The following is a 25025-nucleotide window of genomic DNA, read 5'->3' on the forward strand; positions in this document are numbered from 1 at the left end:
TTTAACGAACAAATATTATTAAAAAAAATTAATTTATATACATATAATATATATTCCAAAACATTTTTTAATCTAAAATCTATACCCAATAAAATATTTTAAAAACAATAGTTTTTAAGAAAATTAATTTTTTTTTGCTCAAATAGAACTCCAACTCCGAAATGGGCAGTTACCAAACATGACAATTATTATTTATTAGTATATTACTTGTAGACTTATATTTACGAGTTTTTTTAATCATTTTTTTTAATTGTTATTATGTTAGTATTTTTAGAGTTAATTGAATCTGATTAATCATTTTAAAATCCCAATTTCTTAACTATCATTAAGTCGAATATATGTCTTGATAAAGTATAATGACATGATATGCTTATATTTAAATTTATTCAAAACGCATTCCCTTAATTATTATGTCATTTAACTTATTTTTTTATTTAATAAAAACATATATAAAGGGTATTTTGAAAAAAAAAATGTGAATGATCCACTATTTTCAAAAATCTCTCAAGAACATTAATCAAACTAGTATTTAGGTCGTGCATTTGTACGAGTAATTATAAAAATCAAGAAAAAAAATTACCTTAAAAATGTGACTTTATAATTTAAATCAATATTTTTTATCTAATTATTAAAAAAATATGACACAAAATAACTAATTTGATAAGTAGACATTCATTAAACTTTTTTTTCATTAGTTCACTAATTTTATCCTCATTTCTCGGTCAACCAAAATTATCATTTCTTACATAATACATCTCATATTACTAATCTCTTAACCTCGTTTTTGCACACTATTATTTCTTACATAATAGACATCTCATATTACTAATCTCGCAACCTCATTTTTACACTCAACTATCTCAATAGTACCAATCATTTATTACCAGTCACTTATCCCTTGACAAATCAATAATCAAAATCTCTCTCAACCCGGCAATCCGGATACTTTAAAAATTAAGCAATTTTATATATATATATATATATATATATATATTAGTTAATTAAAAAATTGAACTTATATTGTTAAAATGTCTTGCGTTTATCAAATTTGGTGTTGAATTTAAAATATAAAGTGTTATTAGCCTAGTTGGTTAAATTGTTGTATTTGTTTTTGTTAAGTTGCAAGTTCGAAACATACCTATAGCATTTTTAATTTTATTTTTAACCGTTTTAAGTTTATGGGTGGGAACTCACAATTCGACCCAAGTATCCATTTACTTTCACATATATTTTCAAAATTAACCACCGCTCTCCATCCGGCAATTCAAACACTTTAAAAATTAAGCATAAATTAAGCATGATAAAGAAAAAAAATCATAATATTTTTAATATGTGATGTCTATGTCTACACGGAAGGTAAGTCATAAAACATAAAAGTTATAAAAAAAGAGAAGAATGAAAACAATAATTTACCTCCATTACTTTTATATATCTTCAACTTTCAGTTAAAAAGGTGATTTCTTTATTCAACTAAAATATAAATATTCATAATAAAGCATTTTCAATTATGGAGCTACACCAAAATAAAGGAAACTCAGTTAAAGACACACACGTGTAATCCAAACTCCTTATCAACCTCATTTTCTCCTCACATAATATATTTACAGATTTACCTCCTCTTACTTTGCTCTTTAAACTTGTCACTTATTCTAGCACGAAAGAAAAGCTATGGATCAGAATATTTTGAGCCGCAATCAAACAGTTATCTTCACAACTGTCGGATTCGAGAATTTATTAAAATCATCCAAGAAAGTTGAAACAACACTATAAAATAAATTTTAAGATATTTTTTTTAAAATCTATACTTTAATGATTATTTATAAAGCCTTTTGTTAGTAATAAAATTTGTTATTTTGCATTCCTTTAATTCCAACCAAATGAACTAATGTTCGAGTTCTCGAGTGTTTGTTTTCGAGAATTCACACCATTTGTAAAATAAATAAATATAAAGGCAGTGCATACAAGTGAGATGCTAATAATGCATGAAGATATGTAAAAGAAAATTGAGGATCAATTGCTTTAATTTGTTTTGACATTTAAAAAATCAGAAAGCATAAGCATTCATATTATGAAATATAGTTAATAATTTTAATTAGTTCTCTAATTATTAATTAGTGTCCATTATATATTTAATCAACACTCTTCATCATGTGATTTAATTGCTCTAACATGACAATATTTTTATGAGTTGATATATATATATATATATATATATATATATATATGGAGTTGTCTAACTCACTCAAGCATTTCTCAACCATATTTTCATTTTCATGATATTGTTTTATTTTCTTTATAATTATTCAATTAAAAATTTCGATAAAACTATATTTCTCTCTTTTAGTTTAGCTAAGTGGCGGGTATAATGGGATAAACACATTTTTATCTTTTAATTTATTTATTTAAGAATTAATAATCTCCACACCCGTTGATTTGTTTATGGTTGATTTGTTTATTTATGAATAGTATAAATGGAAATATTTACCTTACTAAATCGGATTTTTGTTAGATACTAATAGAATGAATCCAAAATATTTTTTTTGAATTGATAATGTATAAATAAATTTATTCAAGCATTTGGGGTTAATTTACCATTGTCAAATTTATACACCCCCAATTTTATTAACACACTGCACACATTTAACATTTCAAAATAACACATTTAATGAAACTTGTTTAATTCTAGAGGAAATGATTATTCTCATTCACATAAACATATACACTGATTTTCTTTTTATTCACTCCAAGGTTCTAAGGCCGGTTCTAACTACCAACCAAAACAAACCTAGTTACTATACACTGATTTTCTTATAATACATCCATCACTCAACTCTGTTTTCGCAGCGCTTCGTAAAATTTTGCAATGAACTTCTCCGCCGCCTCATCCACATGGTTGTGATCACCCGTATCCATATTCATTGGGTATGGAGAATCAGTTATTCTCAGCTGCTTCACCATGGGCGTCATGCCAAACCCGGGTAACATAGGTGAATCACTCATAACCATCGGGCTCCAAAAGAAATCGGGTGAAGATTCTGCAGATGATTCCATTTCCATTATTGCATTTCTAACCGCTTCTGCAGCGGTTATAGAGTCGTCTTCATGGGTACCAGGGGAGTGGACACACGTAAAGAAGCCTCGGTGAGAAGCGGTTTGCTTCCTCTTGATGAATTCACCTATTTTTGGTGGTTGGATGTTATGATGATGAATATGGTTATGGAGCGATAGAAGGCTTTGTATGACTTTGCCACGTTTTTTCAATATGTTTAGATCCCGGCGGCCTATAACCTTTGCCTTTGATATTCCTTTCCTTAAAACGAATAGTATTGTTTTGAGCGTGTTCATGAACCTTCGGCTGACGGTTATGGCCATATTGGTGTCTTCCATTTTTTATGATGGGATCTTTGTGTTTATAGAAGTTTGGTTTTGAAATCTATGGAAAGAAGATTGTTATTATATTTGGAATGAGGATGGATATTTAAGGTGGAAATAGATAGAAGTATATATATAGAATAGCTTGAGATAGAAAAGAAGGTTTCCTTAACTTTAATTTTGGTTAGGATTGAATTGATAGAATGAATTATTGGTGATTTGAGGGGTGAGTGGACTCGTTTTTAAGATTAATTATTTTGACCACTAAACTTTTGACAAATATAACTTTACTTGTTCAGGTGTATTTCCCTTTTTATTTTTATTTTTATTATTTTTCCAAAATTTCCTTCCACTTTGAGATGGGCTGTGTTGAAAAACAATTGTGTTTATTTAAAGGGCGACCTAGTAAAATATTTATTCAATTTGTGATATTTTCAATTAAGAAGCATACCATCTAAACCCACTATATTATTGAGTTTCATTTATTATTTTATAAATTTTGTTTAAAAAAAAGATAATAAGATTTATTTTATTTAAAGCAATCATTATTTATAGATTGTATTTATAATAAAAATTGATCTATACATTTAAAACTAAATATTAAGAAACTCCAATAAAATTATTCAAATATTTAATAATATTTAATTTGAATTTGTTTGGTTTGACGGGTCGAGAGATGTGGTTAATTTGAATATATATGAGAGTAAAGGGATATTTGGGTCGGATTGTGGGTTGACTCGTCCATAAACTTGAAACGGTTAAAAGAATTTGCAACCTAACAAAAAAAATATAATTCTTTAACCAATTAAGTTAATAAAACTTTATACTTTTAATTTAACACCAAATTTGATACACATTCCTAACAATATAAGCTCAACTTTTTAACTAACTAAGTTAATATATATAATGTTTAATTTGAATTTGTTTGCTTTGTCGGGTCGAGGGGTGTGGTTAATTTGGATATATATGTGAGAGTAAATGAATATTTGGGTCGAATCGTGGGTTGATCGCCCATAAACTTGAAACGGTAAAAAATAAAATTAAAAATATTATATGTATATTTCGAATTTACAACCTAACAAAACAAGTATAACCCTTTAACCAACTAAGCTAATAAGGTTTTTCATTTAAAATTCAACACCAAATTTGATTAACGTGTGACATTTCTAACAATATTAGTTCAACTTTTTAGCTAACTAATTTATATATATATATAATAATGCTTAATTTGAATTTGTTTGGTTTATCGGGTCGAAAGTTGTGGTTAATATGAATATATATGTGAGAGTAAATGGATATTTTAGTCAGATCGTGGGTTAACCTGCCCATAAATTTAAAATGGTTAAAAATAAAATTAAAAATGCTATATGTATGTTTGAACTTGCAACCTAACCAAACAAATATAAAATTTAAACCAAGTGTGATTGGGGTATAGTTTTCCAAGGGATAATAGGTCAGTAACAAATGAGAGTGGTTAAAAAATATGAATCAAATATTTGATTGACCAAAGTGTGAGGTTACGAAGTTAAATGTCGATTGAGATTGGTGGTTTATTTTCCTAGGAATAAGAAACGTTTGAAAGTATGATTGGAATGTGGTTTGTCAAGGGATAAGAGGTGGGTAACAAAGGATCGTGATTTCACAAGATTAGAGGTCGATTGAAACTGGTGGTTGGTTTGCTGAAGGATAAAAGGTGTGTGAAACTGTGATTGAGATTGGTGGTTGGTTTCTAAGGAATAATAGGCATTTGAAAATTTGATTGAGATGGATGGTTGTTTACTGAATAATAAGAGGTGTGTGAAAATATGATAATGAGGCGTGTGAAAATATGATAAAGAGACATATGAAAAAGTGTGAGTCACAAAATATCGACTAATTAACTAATTGGTAATAAACATTTAATACAAAATATATATACATACACAAAATTATAAAATTATTTCAACAATCTCAAATGGTCTACTTGTTAAGGTGTTCACATTAATTTCATGTTTAAGATCATGGTTTAAATCCCAAAAACTGCAAATTTTAAAGTGAGTATTATAAATTTTTGAGAGATCGATGTTACGGAATGCATTCTTGAGTATAATATATGGTGGCACAACTTTTAAATAATGGATATAAGGAATTTGAAAGTGTGAGGTCACGAGATGGAGATCGGGTGGTGGGTGGTTTGTCAACCGAAATGATACAAAGGCATATGAAAAAGTGTGAGTCACAAGATGATGGTCAATTTAGAGGTTAGTTGTTGGTTTGATAAGTTATAAAAGGTGTGTGATCAATTAGTATTGGTTGTTGATATGTTAAAGTGGGGGTAAAAGAGGTTGTCTAAGATTGGTGAGTTGTTTGTCGAGTGGGTAAAAAGGCATATGAGGGGATAAAGAGACATATGAAAAAGTGTGAGTCACAAGATTATGGTCAATTGGGGGATTAATGGTTGGTTTGACGAGGGAAAGAAGTGTGTGATCAATTGGAATTAGTTGTTGATTTATTAAAGTGGGGGTAAAAGAGGTCGACTAAGATTGGTGGGTAGTTTGTCGAGAGGATAAAGAGGCATATGAAAAAGTGTGAGTCACAAGAGGTCGACTAAGATTTAGTGGGTGGTTTTTCAAGTGAATAAAGAAGTATATGAAAAAATGTGAATCACAAGAGATCAACTAAGATTGGTGGGTAGTTTACCAAGAGGATAAGAGGTGTGTGAAAGTGTGTAAGGTCACAAGATGAAATATCAATTGAGATTTGGTGGTTGGTTTTCCGAAGTGAGGGTAAATATAAGAGGTCTTTTAACAAATTAGATATTAGTTGTTAAAAATATATGAATGAGATGTTGATTGACCGAAGTGGTTGATTTGGGAATTGGTTGTTGATTTGTTGAAGTGGGGGTAAAAGAAGTCACAATAAGAGTAAATATGATGATATGCAAGGTAAGGATTTGTGATTGATTTTTCGGGATAAGAAGACGACAATAAAAGGAGATATCGACGGTTAAAAATATATAAATGAGATGTTGATTGACTAGAGTATAAACATGTGTGTGAGGTCACAAGATTAGAGGTCGAAATTATGATTGGTGAGTGGTTTGCCGGGGGATAAAGAGACAGATGAAAAAGTGTGAGTCACAAGATGAGAGGTTGATTGTGGAGATTTATGTTTGGTTTGATGAGTAATAAGAGATGTGTGAAAATGTGTGTAAGGTCATGAGATGAGATGTGAAAGTGTATGTAAGGTCATGAGATGAGATGAGATGTCGATTGAGATTTGGTGGTTGGTTTGCAGAAAATGATGAATAATTTAAGACATTGGTAACAAATGAGATACTAGTGGTTAAAATATATATGAATGAGATGTTGATTGACCGAAATGTAAAAGTGTGTGAGGTCACGGGATTAAAGGTCGATTGTGATTAGTGGGTTATTTGTCGAAGGGATAAAGAGACATATAAAAAAATGTGAGTCACAATATGAGAGGTTGATTAAGGGATTAGTGTTGGCTTGATAAGGATAGAGGTGTGTGAAAGTGTGTGAGGTCACGAGATGAAATGTCGATTGAGATTTGGTGGTTGGTTTACCGAAGTGGGGATAAAAAGAGAGGTCACGGTAATATAAAAGATGATGATAATAATGAGATATTATTGGTTAAATATATATATATATATATATGAATGAGATGCTGATTAATTGAATTGTAAAAGCGTGTGAAGTCATGAAATTAAAGGTTGATTGGAATTTGTTGGTGATTTTCCGAGTGGATAAATATTAATATGAAAAAGTGTGAGTCACAAGATAAGAGGTCGATTGGTGGTTACCACGGTAAAGGTAAAAATTATGAGATGAGAAGTGGGATTTATAGGGATAAGAGGCCGATAATAAAGGAGATATTGATGGTTAAAAATAATATGAATGAAATTTTGATTCACTGAAATGTTAAAAAGTGTGAGCTCACGATATTAGAGATCGATTAAGATTGGTGGTTGATTTATCGAGTGTCATAAGAGGCATGTGAAAAATGTGAGGTCATGACATGAGAGGTCAATTGAGATTGGTGGTTAATTTAACGAGAGATAATAGGTGTGTAGAAGTGTGTGAATCATGATATGAGATGTGGATTGTGTGATTGGTGGTTGGTTTGTCGAAGTGGCAGTAAAAAATGTCGCGGTAATAGATAAGAGGTCGGTAATAGTATAAAGCACGTCTAACATTACTTTAGATATATAAAAACAAAATGTATGACACAACTTTAAATAAAAATTTTGGATCGATTTATAATAACTAACCAGATAAATTGTGTAATTTATTTGATTCTTACTAATAAGAAATTTACTTTTCTTTTAAGTGTATTTCAAACTCATAAAATTAATTTTTAAATTTGAGATATTTAATAAATTTTAAAATATATGTTAATACTAAATTTTGAATTGAACTTAATTTTTATAAATTAAAATTAATTTTAAATTAATTAAATTTGAATAATTAATTTTATGTAAAATATTTATATTGCACAGGATTCATGTTAGTGTTAAGAATGATTCTTACAAAATCTAAAATAACGGTGTGTCATACTAACTTATTATATTAAAAAAATTAAATATTATAGGTTTGATGTTGAGTTTTTTTATTTATTAAAATAATTAATTTATCCACTCAAATACTTATAATTTATTTTTATATTATAATAAATCAACCGGTTAAAATTTTAAATAATTTTTGTTTGAATTAAGAAAAACATGTAATAAAAATCTTAAATAACCCAATTACTATTGAACAAACGTTATATATCATGAAATTTGGACATGCATTTCATTTAGATATATCCTGAGTCAACCTTTCTAATCATCATTTTGCCCATCTTTAGCTAATATTAAAATCTAGATATCTGGAAAACATGGAATTGAACTATAAAATTTGGATATCTTAACCAGACTTGTTATTTAAGTTATTCTAATGAGTTTAAATATAATTTTTTTTTTTAAATGTGAACTAACCGGAAATTTACCCTAAACATGTTTCAATTGGATTTAATTAATATTTTCTTTCTTTTTTATTAAATTAATCAAATAAAATATCAAAATTTTCTTAAGTTTTTAGTTTATAATATTAAATACTTTTATAACTAAATAACTTAAATAAACTAGTTTTTCAATAAATAAAAATTCATATCCAAAAAAATATTATTTCTGAAGTAAGAAAAATTAACCTAACTGTCAAAATCTTAGTCCCTGTTTGGAGGGCTGCCTGAGCTCTTCTCCCATTAATTCTTATGTGTTGTTTCTAGATGAAAATGACTCATCAAAAATTATTTCTTTTTTTAGTGATAAAAGATATATTATATTACAAGGATGAACGTCTTGGCAATGTCAAGTAGCAATTAAAGAAGTGGAAGAAACTAAAGAAAGCTTTTTACAAGAAAAGAAAGCTATCTTTTAACAATGAATAATTATACAGTTATCAAAAGATAAAACACTATGGTTCAAGACATTTGTTGTCCTGAATATGGATTTGATATCCGTGAATACTCGATAGTCGAGTTCGGGTATTTTAAATCTCGATTTCGTTCAACTTTTTTTAACCTTTCATTTTTATTAAACTTCAAATATGTAATAATAATAAAGCAGTTATATTTTTCAACTTCTACACAAAATAATATTTTTATTTGTGTTTTTAATATTTAAAAAATAATAAATATAAATTCATATTTTCATTGGGTAATGAGGTACCAGTCGGGGATAGGAATACAAATAAAGATATCCGTCGGGTTCGGGGTCGGATAATAAAATAAAAATGAGTTCGAGATGAGTATTTCACTACCGACAGTTCAGGTACTCGTTGACATCCTTATTCCTTAAATTTGAGTCACTAAAAAACACTTTAACTCATAGGATTAGCTCAAGTAAGACAAAAAAAAAATATTCGAAACATTCTGATTTATATAGTGTTATAAAAGTGGTATTTCGTGTCTTCCTAAAAATAAATTTTGAGAACAAAAAGTTGTAAATAAGATTTTCATGAAAATAATTTTTTTCTTTTAATGTCCATATAATTTTATCTTATCTAATAATAAAATTGAGACAATGTTCTAAACTTGTCTTATTATCATTTTAATGAAAATAATTAACTCAATAAAGTTCACTCTCATTAATTGATTTGATTTGATCAAAATCTATAAAGTAAAATGTTAACAGTGATAAATTCAACTTAGATTATATGAAGATAAGAAAGATTGTACTTTTAACTTTTTTTTTGTCTCAAGGATATATTGATATTGTCATGACACTTCTCTTATTTTAATAAAATAATTCAGTTTTAACTTTAATTATTCTCTCAAATCTCGAAATAATCGGCTGTTATTTAGGATTTAGGTTTGGTCTTAATTGGTTTCTTATTAATTACCTTAGTTAAAAATGTTTAAACTTGTTTGTTTTAGTGGAAAAAAATGTCTTAATTGCAGTTTTATTTTATTTTTTTGTACTAACTCCTCCACTACTTTTTGAAGGTTAGTTATGTTTAAATGAAAATTGTGTTTTCTTCAACCCAATTCACCATCATTCTTAGATTCATTGAAAATTGATCAAAACCTAACAAGTGTTCCTTTTTGATGCTCCATAGATAGGATTTATAGACAAAAGAAAGGCAGATAATGTAGTTGAGAGTTTACATAAGCTAATTAATGTTTAGAGCATACTAGATTTGTAAGTCATGAAAAGCATACAACAATGTTCACCAAGTTTCTGAAGAAAGCAAAGGAAAAGCAGAGGTAAGAAAGAAAAGCAATAGTGTGTTGTCTTCAAACATTACACCACCACCCAGAATCACACAAATGACCAATTCACGAACATGAAACAGAGGCAATGAGGATTGTCGTCTTCATTCAGTACTTTCCAAGCTACAGCTCTCTCATATGAAATTGGCCTGCCCATGCTCGACAAACATATTCCTCCTTCAAGACAAGCATAACCCTGCACCAAAAATGGTCATTATTAAAACATGATCTCATATTTGAGTTTCAAAAGATTACTTAATTACCTGTTGCATTATTTGGGGGAACTCGGAACATAAAGTTTTTCTTCCATGATCATCAAAGATTTTCTCTAGAGTTATGTCCTGAAGTGCAACCAAAGTTGTCTCGAGCATGTCCAAACCAGCTTGATTCGCAAAAGTAAATACAGGTAATGCCTGCAAGCAAACAAACAAACACACCCATAATATTAATAACTCACATCCACCACATAACCCACCATATTTTACTTCCAAATAATCAAGAGATGCACACCTTTGCCGAGCAGCATACAATAGCATCACAGTGATTCCAAACCATTTTCAGAGCCGAATCTTCTCCATCATCACCAGCATTTAGTAACTCAGCACCCAAATAGCACCTGCCAAGAGGGAGAGTAATAAATCTGATCACTAACATACTCAAATAAGAGCATATATACAAACAAATAAGAAAATATGACATGCTATGAATTCAGCAGCACAAGTGTAATACCTATAACTCTGGGAGATCCACTGGGCAAGAGTATTTGCTTCAGGGCTTCCCAACGGAGATCGAAGACCGCCAATGGAGCCATGGGATGGCGAAAGTGCTAATGCAACCCTTTGAACAGATGAAATAATGCTCCTCACATATTGCCTAGCCACAGAAGCAACGTGATCCTGCATGTGGCTTTCAAATGCAAATTGAAACGCTATAGTCATCACTGATCGCGTGCATCCTCCGCCAGTTGAATAGTTGTTGGACGTTTTATTTCCAGACCCGATCTCTAGGGAAGAAGCAAGATCGAGAGTACGATTTGGACTTGAGGATTCCTGTAGCTTATATTTTTAATTAAACAAGAAAAATACAAGGGATAGGCAGAGATGACTGAGGATAATACTACTGAAACAAAGAAATTTAGAGAAGATGGATATTTCACCTTGGCAGGATCTAGAGGAATAATGCGAAAGCCTGATGGTAAAAGGGGTGCATCATCGGCGAAAGAAGCATCAATGGGAGCAAAGAGGAGTTCAGAGCTAGTGCCAACTGCATTCTCATCCATTCCACTGCACAACTACAGTAAGAAAGAAGGAGAAGAAAATGAATAGGAATGAAGATGAGGTTTTAGGGAAACACAAACTAAACAATGAATGTACATATTAGTTTATGTACAAAAACCAGAAGATTCTCAGTGAGAATTCTAAGTTATGTCATCAAAGTGGCCTGTTTTGTTATCCACTGATCATGATTTTGAAAATTTTACATTTTTTATGTTGATGAAAAATCAAAATGATCTCAACAATAATCTCATCATGTGAAAAAATCTCTACCAAATAAAACAAATAATTACAATATAATTTGAGTCCTGATGTAAAAAATAATTTGTATATCAAATGAAATTACGAAAATCATCCAAAAAAGAACATGATCCACAAAAAATTTGTACCAAACAGAAAAAGTAAAAATTAAATTACTTACATTTTTAGCCGTCAGTTTTTCAATTTTACTTTTGAAGGTTTTTCAACAGGATCATGACAAAATAACAACTTTCAAATAAGCTAAATTGTACTAGGAAGGGTCGTATGAGTTATTATCATGGCTAACAACAAAATGCCACTGTAAATACTACTGAACATGAAACCAAAAGGGAAGGATGGTTTTAAGAAACAAAACTTACTTGCAAAAGAAACAAGTCTCTAGGCATCATTGCCTCTTCAGTACAATGGCCGATGCCATCCAACTTGATAACCTCCAACAGCTGAAAGTAACATCGTATTATGCAAGTTGACATTGTTCAAAATTAAATAAAACAATCACACAAAATTCATTGGATAACAGTTCTGATGACATGTCTTGCCTCTTCATGCTCAATAGTATGAGCCAATGGAAGTATAACTTGATTCCCAAAACTTCCTACTCGTGTCCCAGGCAAGCTAGAAGGACCAAGTTTAACTGCTGCAACTGCATACGCATCAAAACTGTTGTCTGCCCATTCTGACCTGTGCTCCCTCAAAAATCTCAGAAGAATTGCAGGGGGGACATTCTGAAATAGAAATACACAATATGTTAGGTGAATAACAAAGGTTACAAACTTATAGACTAGTACACAATAAAGCTTTGTTTCAATTCATAATGGTCATTCATGAGAATTTTTTGAGTTCCACTCAACCAATTCCTTGCCAAGATCATGTAAGGAAATAAAGGCTAAGGATATATAAACTGACCTGCAAAAGCATTGAAGCTCGTGCACACAAGACAGTATTGCTAACAGATTGAAATCCATTTGCAAATGTCAAATTTAAGCTCATCAATTTATCAGGAGTGGAATTCACAAGGATGGTAACATCATCTGTGCCATCATTTCCCATCACAGACCAACCTTCATCTGTGAACCCATTAAGAGCCTCATTGAAACCCCTAAAAGAAATTACCTATTAGGTTATGGTTTGACATAATCATAAATCATAATGCAAATCATATTTAGAAGATGAAATTACCTGCTCAACCTCTGGCTAAGTGCTCGCAGAGCCGCAGGTCTTCTGCTCCAATTGGTGGCATTTGATTGAGAAAGCTCCTCAGCTATCTGCCTCAACTGCCTCAAAGCCTGTATAAGTGTATATAGCTTTAACTACAAACGAAAAACTCTTGAGAGCAAGAAAAGTTCAAAACAATCAAAGCAGATGAAAAAAATTACCGCCATTGTTGTCTTTTGAGCAAGCATTGCAGATGACTCGTATAGTGGACGTAGAACTTCTGGCACACTCCATGCCTAACATTAAGTGTGTTTATTAAACTAGTTAAAAGAAGAAAAAGAGAATAAAAAGTGTGTTGCCTTTACCTCCAGATTCAAATGATCAACAACGTGAATCATTGACCCCCCTCCATCACAAGGCCTGATAAGATAGCCACTAGAAAGCATTTCTGCCCTAACAAAACTCTGAACAGGTGGCATATTTGGACCATTTTGGGTATTGTTAAGGGATCTTTCACAGACCTGAGAATTCAACCGTTCATTTCAGACACAACAAATAAAAGCTAGCTAACTATAGATTTCACGAGCATAACCCATTTGGAAACACTTTTGTTTATGTCTCTGTATTTAGATGTTTTTATATACAGAAAAAAAAAGGTGAAGTAACACTAACCACGAGACTTCCATCTTCCATAACAGATGTATAACGCAGCAACCAGAAATCACGTGCAGGAGCCAAAGTTGTTGGCGCATAGAGCTACAAACATCAAGAGGATTTCAAGACTCCAGGTTTTTGCTAAATAAATTCATCCAGGCATACCTGCATGTAAAGCAACTCAATGGTTCCACCATTGGCAGTAGGAAGCACATTTAGAACATCCACTGCCCGACAATCACGATTCCATGATGGTCGGTCTTTGAGGATTTCTGCAACCTGGAAATTGCAACAGACAATTATCTTCTACATTTAATAGATCACTATACAAGCAATTATTACCAAAAAAAATGTAATTAACAGAACTAACTCACTCTTGTAGGCTCAAGGCCAACCAAGCCGCAAGCTCTGGCTGCCACACCAGTGCAACCATGAGAAATAGCAACGATTCCTATGGAATCCGGACCAGGCTGTCCAAATCAAAGTAACAATTTATTTATTTTTAAAATTAAGAAAATGTGGAACATTTAAAAATTTAACAGTTCCTTGCACTTATTAATTTTTCAGACTTACCTTCATTCCAGGCATTTGGACCCACTCAACAGCGGTTCCAGTGGCCTTTGAAAGAAACTCTGCTAAAGTCTCCTCTGCAATGGACAAAAGCCTGAAAATACAGAAGAATGTGCCAAAATTACAAGCCACGAGATATGATAAAAAGAATCAAACCCACCAATATGCCCACTTACCCTGCAGGACTGGCATCCCTTGGCGGATGCTGAGGAGTTAAATGGTGTTGACCACTTGTCACCACTGAATCAGAACTTGCATCTTTGGAAGCAAGTGTCGCCTGCACCAACAAATGAATTTAATCAAATTGAACTCACTTTGGATTTACAAATGAATCGATCTCACGTTTTGGGTATTTTGGCGAAAGTAGCCATTTTCATACACCAGCTGCGAAACTTGCTTCTGTAGCCTATCATTTTCTTCCATCAGAAGTTTGTTCATGGCAGTCAGCTTTCGATTAACACCTTGAAGCCGTGAAGCCTCTTTTCTCTGTTTCTCTCTGCATCTGAAATAACGAACACCCACAGTCAGACAGACTATTGTTTTATTAAATCTGTTAAGACATATTATATCTTAACTAAATCAAACTAGACAGACAGACAGACCAACCTTCGATTCTGGAACCAAACTTTGATTTGCTTGGGCTCGATATGGGAGAGAATAGGACATTCACGAATGAGCTGCTGCCGGCGAATGGAACTAGGCTTAGGGCACTCATGATACAGTCTCTCAAGGGCTTCAACCTGCTCAGGCGTGTAACGAACATATTTACCATTATCCATCGCGATTTTAGCATCCTTGCAGGATAGTGCCATAATCAAATCGATCTCCCCCAAAAGAACCTTTGAAGAACACACAAGCTCAAAGGGGAAAGTAAATTCTCTCTCTTTCTTTCTTTCTCTACCTGTCTCGGAGAAGGAATTGAAGCACTTAGCTGTGAACAACAACTTTCACCATCAAAAGCAGACAAATGAAGGAAGGTGTAAACAAGTATTAGATGAGAATGTCTCTACAGAATTTCATGCGTATAAAATATTCAGTGATCACGAAACGCAAGAAGATTTGAAGAAACCAATAACTTGTCAGCTGAGTCCCAATATGAAACACCAAGCACGATAACGTGCAAATCCTTCGATTTTCGAGCTTTGAGTCTAAAGAATTGTTTTTTTTTCTCAGATCGCAAATAAGAAAGAGAATCGAATAGGCGTACTGTATTAGTTGATTCAAAGTGCCTTCTTCCTCACCAAGTTAGAAATGAAGATTTCACTTGCAGCTATAAATCAAAAACAGAATTTTCTCTTCATATTGACGGAGATTCATTCCTCTGCTACTTCATCATCACCATCATCATCGTTCAACTACATAACAGAGCTCCATTAGACAAAGCATAAGTACATACATAACAATAACATAACCATAACCATAAGAGAGAGAAAGATTGAGATTACTGAGAAATAAGGAAAGTGAAAGAGAAGTAGATGCTACAGAAGAACCCTAGACAGGGGAGAGAGAAAGAGAGAGACTTTTTGTATTGGGTAAATTCATTTTTGTTGTTTGTGATGTTCGTTGTTGTGTCTTGCTTGGTTTGGATTTGCCATTTTCACTTTCCGTCCGGTTTAGAGCTTTCTCTTTCCCTCTCTACTGTACTCACCACAAACGAACTCTATTTCTTCTGGACCAAAATGCCCTTACGCGCCACTGTCACCTTTTTTTTCTTTCAAATTTTATATATCTTTATTTATTTAAGTTATGTGAATTATTGAGGTGAGAAATTGGGGTAATAGTTCATTATTGTTGTGTCCGTATTTGGACTTGTTCAGTTTACCTTGTTTGAATCACCTTTAAAGCTTTAAATTATGTTTTTATTATTTATTAATATTATTAAATCATATATAAATTTAATTTGAATCAAATTATTTAAATAAAGTATTAATTTAACCAAGGAAGTTGATGATAAAAGCTTTAATTATATGATTAAATTATTAGTTGTAATAAAAATCTAAAAAAGTGCCATCACTGCCTTTGTCCTTTTCCTACCCAAATAAACACGGTCTAAAAGTATTTTTTTTCTTCTCATAACCTTTTAAAGCTTGTTAGCTATAACTTGTGTTACTTTTTTTTTTCAAACAAGAAAATATTGATTACTAATATTTAATTACCGAATTTCTATTATGATTCACATTTTTATAAAGTTGGATATTTTGTAAATCAAATAAAAAAATATGAAAATAGTTAACTTGTATCAAAATATGATATAAAAGCACAACTCAATTGGACGAGGGAGACGACAAAGATATTAGACAACCGCGACAAAACTTTAATCACGATGTTTCATTCGCATGCATGAGAAGAATATGACATTGAACAAGTTCAAAAATATAAAAAGAGTCCAAAGTCATGGATGAAAATAAAAAATTTCAATTTCAATAGCACCAGAAATTTTAAATTTTTGATGTATTGAACTATAAATGTGTGGTTGTTGACTATTTTTCTTATTTCTAAACCTTTTTTATGACAAATTATATATATATATATATATATATATATATATATATATATATATATATCATTTTAATAATTTTAAAAAGATAAATATTTATTAATTTAATTATATATATATAATAAAATATTAAGATATTTTATTAATAAAAAACTAAAAAAAGAGAATACTGGTTTAAAATTTTGTATTTATTAATTAAAATATCAAATCATTTAATAAATAAAACTGAAAAATAAAGATTTGTATTAGTTATATTTTTAGTTGATATTTAAAATACAAAACTAAATAGAGATAAATTCCTATGTGTTATATTTGTATGGTAAAATGTATAATCCTAACTAATTAAATTCACAAATCTAGAGAGTTCGAGAGATCTGATTAGTGTTGAATTGTATGAGTTTATGAACAGGTTCTTGGATGAGAGAATTGCTAATGAATAATAATTTTTTTTTATTGATTCACATTAATATAAAAATGGATTTTTATGAGAAATTAAATAAATATGGAAATAGTTGTTATAAATTAATCAACATATGTCCAAATAGGAAATAAAAACACAACTCAATTGCACAAGACTACACGGATATAAGATATTGAACAACCCGCAACAAAACCTTAATTCACGATGCTTCATTCGAATGCATTGAAAGAATATGTCGATGATGAACAAGTTCGTATTATTGAAAAGATAAACAAATATATGGTAAAAGTCTAATAGTTACAAAAGAAAAGCTTTTAAATTTGTTAGCACGATGTACCAAAATTTTGATTTTTTTATATATTGAACTGAAAATTGTGTCGTGAACTATTTTCTTATTTATTTGTTGCTCACAAACATTTAGTGATTTTTTAACAATTTTTGAATTACTTTTAAATAATTTATGACAAATAATATAATAATTTGTACTAAATTGTTTTTATGAGATTCAGACTTTATTTGTAATATTCACAAATAAATAAATTGATAAAATAAATTTATCTTTTTAATAAAAAATAACTCAAATAAATTATAATATTATTTCATTGCCGCAATCAACCAACACACATGCAAGTGTCCAATATGAATGTCCAATAAACACATATTCTTAAACAAAATATAATCTTTAACTAAATATTTAAAATTATTTATACATATACTCCAAATAACAAATAAATAATATGTAATTTGTTTATTTTTAAATATAGGATGCTAGTTGACCCCATAACTCTGACACTAACATTTAAGGCGTTTTAAGTGGGAATCGAAATAATATCTTTATCTTATTTAATATGTAAACGAAAATTATGATTATAGTCAATTTGTGATGCTATTCATACACTACATAATTAGTTAATAAAAAGGAATAGAATGGATACAGAATTTAGGAGGATAAGAAATTAGTTGTTAACAAAAGAAGGAAGGAGTGAAATTGTGTAACACTTATTTTAAAAGTATAATAATAATAATAAACTTGTCATATAAGAGTAAAATTGTTAGGTATGATTACAAAGAAGTTTGAACAAGAACATTAAATTGGCAGTCTAAAGTTTCCATTTAATTTATACCGTCGTACATACAAATATAGCCCCTATGTATTGGCCTTTAGTTCTATAGGTGGGGGCTACGTTCATCATAATATTTTGTATTCTTCATGCATCTTAATTATCTATATATATTATATTATCATATTTTTGCATCAAAAGATAATATTATGAATACGGTTAATTATTAGTTCAGTTTTAAAGTTTGGAGAGAATGAATTTTTTTTCTCTGCCCTCTAAGATTGGAGGTCTTTTTCTCTCTTATTTTTTCATTCAAATTTAAATTTGTAATTATATTTTATTCAATGTGATATTATGTTTAATTGGATTGAATTTATCGTTTTATATTTTTATAATATAAAAAAATATTTTTAGACATTTGTGGATAGTTTATTGCTTAATCATTTGATTGATTGTGTGTTGTGATGATATTGTTGATTTTAAGTTATTTTTTATTTTTCTAGTAAAAATAATTAAATCCAAGGTCTTGTTCGGATTGGGGTTTTTGAAAAAACTTAAAGAGGGAAAAAAATATTGATTGGTGATGATTTTGAGGAGGTGATGATTATTTTTGGTAAAAATACTTAAAGAGTATTGATATATATGAATAAAATAAATCATAATAATTTAAAATAGAGGGTATTTTAGTATTTTGGTTAATGAAATAAGTGATGTAATTGTTGAGAAATGATTGATTAGAAAATTAATTTGGGGTAGGTTTTTAAAAAACCCAAAGAGAACAAGACCCAACCTCTTATCCCCTTCTAAAATTTATTTGAAAAAAACTCATTTAATTGTTTTACCTAGTATCTAGCAGTAGCTTTACTGTTGATCGTGTCACCTTTCAGTAATATAGCAATTCAAAATGTTAGCTTTTAACTAGAAATTTGTAAAACAGACTGCCTCTTTTGGTTGGTTTTCTTTAGGGAATCATTTTAATTATTCATTTTTAAAATTTTTATTGCATCACTTTTCTTATAATTATCAAATTATTTATTTTATAAATTAAATTACTAAAATATTCCTACTTTATTTTTATTAAATTTAAATATTATAGAATAATTTTTAATAATTAAAGTGATTAAAAACATAGATAACTATTTTTTTAATCAAAACAATGTTTGTTTACAACACTTAAGGGCGGATCCAAGTACAAAACTGCCCGGGCTATAGTCGACAATAACGTCATAGTCGACAATAACGTCGCTAATGATGATTTCTCGTCGCTAAAATGTACCAGTGACAGTAAACTTTATTTATTTTGTTTGTTATTTGATATATTATTATCAAATTAGTCCGAATAATTTTTTTGATTGAATTAGACCAGGTATATTTCAAATTCTGGTTTCGCAGTTAAGAACACTCCAAAAATATCAATAAAAAAACTCATAATGTAATACTATAATAATGATGAATTATTAATACTATTTATTATATATAAATTGATATACAATAGTAAAAATGATGATTATAATTTTTTAACTATTATTATTTATTATAAGTGATGATGAAATAATAATCATATTATCAAAAAGATAAAAGCTAAAATACATGCATGTATACATCAGTACATGTATGTATGAAGACTATAATGCCTAAATCTATATATATAATATCTTTACTTTTTAAAATACAAAAGTATGTATAACAAGTATCTACATATATATTATTATATTATAAATTCATATTAAAAAATAGCATTTTTATCTATAGGTTCTTAGGAGGAAATATATGGAAGAAAAAAATGTTTTTGCTATAAGACCTATATATATATATTATAAATCATTGTTAAATTAACATTAATTTTTAGTATATCTCAATCAATAATTATCAATCTAGAAAGTGATTTTCATTTTTGTGGTTTTATTATTTGATAGAGATTCACATTATTATAGTTTTAAATATGGCTTGGTTTGAATATATGATAATTATGATTCATCATGTTAATTGGTTGGAATTCACAATTTTTTAACTTGATTTTAAAGTTAATATGTTATTGCCCTTGTTGGTTGTACATATTATTATAATTAGTTATTTGTTTTTTAATAAAATGATGAAATTCTAAAAAAGAAATGAGACAATAACAAAATCATCCCATAAAAGGAGAGAGATGTCACATTTAAACACCAACATCCACCTTACAAATCTTAAAACTCTAAAACAATATAGGAGACTAAAAAATCGGGGAATTCTAAGATTTTACAACGTCTTATTTGTAACATCGTCTTTCCGCTCATTTTCAAACTTACATTTTTTAGCCCTCGACTTGACTCTTAACGTATTTCTAAGAAGCTCCCACGTTATATGCGATGACTAAATATTTATTTCGGTCTTAGACATTTGTGCAACCCGCCTCATATTTATTTTTCGTTCTCAGAAATCTCTACGATAAAAGTGTTTTGGTAATGACAAAATGACTTTGTTCAGAAAATCCAGGATCCATGATGCAGGATCGCAACAACATTAAGACAGAACATCAGATGCAAAATCATATCATATGCACATGTTATTTGTTCTATCCATGAATTTATATGACTTTATTAAAAAAATATATTTATTTTTATTATGGCCATGCACGTTTTATTATTATAATGTAATATATAACTAGCTAGGAATATGTATTATTATAAAAAAAATTGATTTGCAATATATTCAAATCACAGGCATAAGTTTAATTTTTATTAAATACAATTTAAGTTGAAATGAGGTTTATAATTATAGGAGGGAAATAGTTTTTAAATTGAAAAAAATGATACTGAAATATTGTTTTCAATTTCACATGCAATGAAATAAAGAGTTTAAAACCCATATTAATCCGCTTTAAAATATAAGGATCATTATTTGGTATGTCTTATTATTATTATTTTTTTTTCTATGAACTCTTGTTTTCTTTTAGTAATTGTCAATATTTTATAAATCACATTAAAAGAAAACAAATAACATGTATCCCAACAAAATGAAAAAACATCCAAATGGAAAATAGGAGTATTAAAATAATTTTTTTAACGAGGAATATCATTTTAGATCAAAAGTTATAGTATTTAAAACAGAAATACAAATAACGTATAGAAAAGAAAAAGAGTGATAAAAAAAGCTACAAACATAATAAAAATAACAAGAATTTTATATCAATGAGTAATGACACTATCATCGCCTCTCACACTTGAATTTACCCGAAAAACATTGAGCAAATTAAAAAAGTGTTACTATATTATGATATGGTTATTAGAAAAATTATAAAAATGCCTATGACTTTGTATTCATCCTAACTTCCTTAGTTGGATGTCATTTATTATCGAAAATGTATACTTTTCCAAAACCAAACAATTTGCCCATATTAAAGTCGAGCATCTTAGACATAAAACGCATATTATCTATCATCCAGTGAGATTCAAAATGTTCTGCCCAAATGAACCCTAACTAGAGTAGTGAAAATTGAACTCATTGATTCTTCTAGCCAAATGGTAATGGAATATGAAACAATTGTTCTTAAGACACATGCTAATATTCAAGTTATTCAAGATTCCCATATATAAAATATGGATGTATCATTTGAAGATATTAAATCTCCCACCAAAACTAATGAAGCAAAATGTGTGCAGCCCTTAAACATTTCATCGGTCACATGATATCCCATCCAAAAAATTAACATTTTGGATGAAATTTATTCTACAATAATCTCATCATTGTCCTCTCTTCATATCATCACATCCTTGTGACTAGCCTTACTTCTCCTATACTTAGTATGCAAAAAGGCCAAATAAGTGCTGATCATGAACACACATGGATGGCTTATTTGATCTTGAGTTTATTTAGAATATTTTTCAAAAACTTTTGTTTAATAAATAAAAAATTATTTAAAATTTGTTTAAGACAAACAATTGAAATATATTTTTATATTTAAAATTGAAATTATAATGTATTTTGATATTGTTTTTTTTTTGTTAAATTATTATATATCTAAAAACAATATAAAAGATAAAAGTCTTATAGATCTCAACTCTGGATAATGTGATAGAAAATTTATATAAAAAATAAATAAAACAGTTCTAGATGCTAAATTTGATAAATAAATAAAAATACTCAAAACTCATATTTTTATTTTATTTATTTTCAATTATTAAATATTTAATTTATTAATTAAAATATTTGTATTTTTATAAAATTTAAATACAAAAATATTATAATAATTCAACAAAATAAAAACTCAAATAAATTTTTTTTTAATTAAATAAAAATTTATGTGAAAATTGATTAAAAAATTCTCAAATAACCAATATAAAATAAGTTCTAAAAGGTAGCTGATTATGAATTAAAAGTTTCATAATAATGACTTGGATGTTATTTAAAGAAAAATAAATTGATATGATTAATTCAAAACATTGATAAAACATAAATATTGTTTTATATTTAATATTTAATGAAAAAAATATGAATAATTTGATATTTTATTAAAATAATAAATATAAAATTGAAAATAGAGAGAGGTGGTAGGGGCAAAAGAGGAAGAAAAAAATGGTGGAAATATGGAGAGAGATTGCGTGCGTCATACATAGAACCGGCAGTAGAGGACATCATCATGAGGGTTTTGCATGCGGGTCTCGATTTCATTTATTTACTCTATTTTTATAATTAATATTTTACTATTTTATTTTATTTTTTAATATTTTTATTTTTCCTAAAGCACACATTTGTCTCATTTATTTATTTATTCTTCCAGCTTTTTTTATTCCTAAAATAAATATTATATTTAATATATATATTATTATTATTATTTTACTAGAAGAATGGGTCTTGAATCCATCATTACCATACCCACCCGTATATTTGGCGTCTACATCACATGCTCTCTCTCTCAAGATGACGTGACACGTATACTGCTTACGTGGATGCTGCATGTGGGTCCATTCTGATGACGTGTTTTTCATGATGAGATATTTAGTGCCATGTCATATATATTAATATCAATGTCATTTATGATTTTTTACTTGCTTCTTTCTTACGGGTGTTTCCTCCATTCACTTTTATTATTATTTACTTGGGTTGTTGATTTGATTTTTACCATGCACTTTTTACTATATATATTTGGACACATTGGTAAATAATGAGTATCATAGTCTTACAAAAAGTGGAAAAATAAAATGTATTTGGTAAAACTTGATCATAATATTTTGTTTTGTTTTAGTTTTTGTCATCTGAAATAAACTAAATTAAACTAGGTTTGAAGTATATGGATTTTGTCGGTTTGAAATAATTAATCTAAAAATCAAAGGTAGTGTCGACAAACTAGAACCCGACTTTAAGAAGACTAGTGATATCCATATATTGATCTCTTATAGAGCATTCTTTTTATTTGAAATAGTTTAATGATTTTATGTAATGAATTATATTATTAATAATATGAACAAAAATTAAAAAAATAGGAAAGAATGTAATGTGAGATGTAATTCAATTTTGTTTGATTTGATTGATAAATAAATAAAAAAAAATACTCAATTTACATTATGAGAAGATAATATAACATACGGAAACGTGTTGCTATTTTATGATAGGGTAATGCTACCAAACACGTCCTTACATATTAATTTCATAAAAAAAAATTTAAAAAAATTAGTGCAATATAGCTGTAAAGGGCTGCTGCTGCTCTAATGATAGGTTTGGGCTCCTGAAATGTTGCCATAATTGGCAGTATTGGGCCTCCTTTGTCAATTAAAATTTCACTTTAACTAATCTTATTATCACATTTAATTAAAATAAAAATAATAATTACATGTCATCTTAAATTTTAATAAAGATATAGTTAACTTATAAATTATAAAGAATTACTTAAAAATAAAGTGTTTGAATTAATAATTAAGTTATAATAACAAAAAATATATATTTAAACATTTTTCAAAAAAATCATATAAAAACAATTAAGTTATCATTATACCCTATAAAATAATTTAACTTTTTCCTCATGCATCAATAATAGTGTATTAATTCATAGTAATTATTAATCTTCTAACATCACCTTAGACATTTTGCACAAATATATTGAAATAATACTCTCTATAGTCTAGTCAATCAAAATTAATTCATTATTTTCCCCAATATAATTAAACATTACTTTTCACATATAAATATTTATAATATTTTTCAAATTTGAATTTGACAAATATTTGGCCAGCGACAAGAAATGAATCCAAATTTTAGAATGAGTGACCTTTTTAATCTAGTTCATATAATGTCTTTTTCAGGAGTCAGAGGAAATGCATCTCAGGAATCAAGCGGAAATTTGAATCATCATGCCTTTTGAAGTGCTTTGCGAGTTCTCAAGCTTTTTATATATTAGTAGAATCTTTATATTTAAAATCCCAATTCAGTCATTTATTTAGTACCACTCAAGGATCTTTAATAATTAGATCATTTAAAATTTTGTTTATAAATATATTAATTAGTATGATTTACGTCAATTATCATACTTTTATATTATAATAAAAATCTAAATTTAATAAAATGCACAACCCGATGACAAATAAATAAATATTATAAGCGAAATCATCCCTATGTCCTTTCATAGGGAGGGATAAAATTATAAAAAACTAATAATCATTACACCCTTTGTAAGGAGCACAAAGATAATTCAATTATAGAGGACCCTGAGTTCTAATATTGTCGAGAAAAGATAAAAGCACATCAATTTAGGTATGAAACCATTTTGTAGACACTAAACCATCTACGAAAGTAAAACTAAAAATAATAACACCATTTCATAGATTTATGAAATCCAATAATTGTGAAACAGTGGAGATTAAAAATGAATCTAACCACAAAATGAAGAAGAGGGGGACACCATTTTTCAACACCAAAGTATAAGAAACAACTCCAAAAACTACATGTCCCATAAATAGGGTTTGTTCTAGACCAACCCTCTATGATTAAATGTCCAAACAAAACATGCATGGGCCATTTTTAATGTGGTG

The 25025-nt window shown here is 28.8% G+C and overlaps 2 protein-coding genes across 2 annotated transcripts; both read right to left on the reverse strand.

The window, feature by feature from the left end:
• Positions 1 to 2826: 2826 nt before the first annotated feature.
• Positions 2827 to 3372, reverse strand: LOC124929991. Its single transcript, XM_047470364.1, has one exon. The coding sequence runs from the start codon at positions 3370 to 3372 to the stop codon at positions 2827 to 2829; it is 546 nt and encodes a 181-aa protein (XP_047326320.1).
• Positions 3373 to 9934: 6562 nt separating this feature from the next.
• LOC124929316 (homeobox-leucine zipper protein ATHB-15) lies at positions 9935 to 15478 on the reverse strand. The gene is made up of 19 exons (XM_047469646.1): positions 15250 to 15478; positions 14649 to 14973; positions 14385 to 14544; positions 14219 to 14319; positions 14046 to 14136; positions 13847 to 13942; positions 13638 to 13751; positions 13491 to 13574; positions 13184 to 13339; positions 13040 to 13114; positions 12843 to 12949; positions 12570 to 12762; positions 12203 to 12388; positions 12023 to 12103; positions 11285 to 11419; positions 10858 to 11177; positions 10639 to 10744; positions 10392 to 10541; positions 9935 to 10324 (listed from the first exon to the last, which is right to left on the reverse strand). Exons 2-19 carry the CDS (start codon positions 14852 to 14854, stop codon positions 10178 to 10180), a joined length of 2508 nt encoding a protein of 835 aa, XP_047325602.1. The 5' UTR covers positions 14855 to 14973; positions 15250 to 15478; the 3' UTR covers positions 9935 to 10177.
• Positions 15479 to 25025: the final 9547 nt, after the last annotated feature.

Source organism: Impatiens glandulifera, chromosome 3 (assembly GCF_907164915.1).
Source record: "Impatiens glandulifera chromosome 3, dImpGla2.1, whole genome shotgun sequence".
NCBI classification, from domain to species: domain Eukaryota; kingdom Viridiplantae; phylum Streptophyta; class Magnoliopsida; order Ericales; family Balsaminaceae; genus Impatiens; species Impatiens glandulifera.

Bases quoted from the DNA above. Each gene is read 5' to 3' on its own strand.
- LOC124929991 (XM_047470364.1), bottom strand. From the start codon at position 3,372: ATGGCCATAACCGTCAGCCGAAGGTTCATGAACACGCTCAAAACAATA.
- LOC124929316 (XM_047469646.1), bottom strand. From the start codon at position 14,854: ATGGCACTATCCTGCAAGGATGCTAAAATCGCGATGGATAATGGTAAA. The intron at 13,943-14,045 runs GTAAGTCTGAAA...TGATTTGGACAG, and splicing joins TCCAAATGCCTGGAATGAAG to CCTGGTCCGGATTCCATAGG. The intron at 11,420-12,022 runs GTAAGTTTTGTT...TTCTTACTGTAG, and splicing joins GAGACTTGTTTCTTTTGCAA to TTGTGCAGTGGAATGGATGA.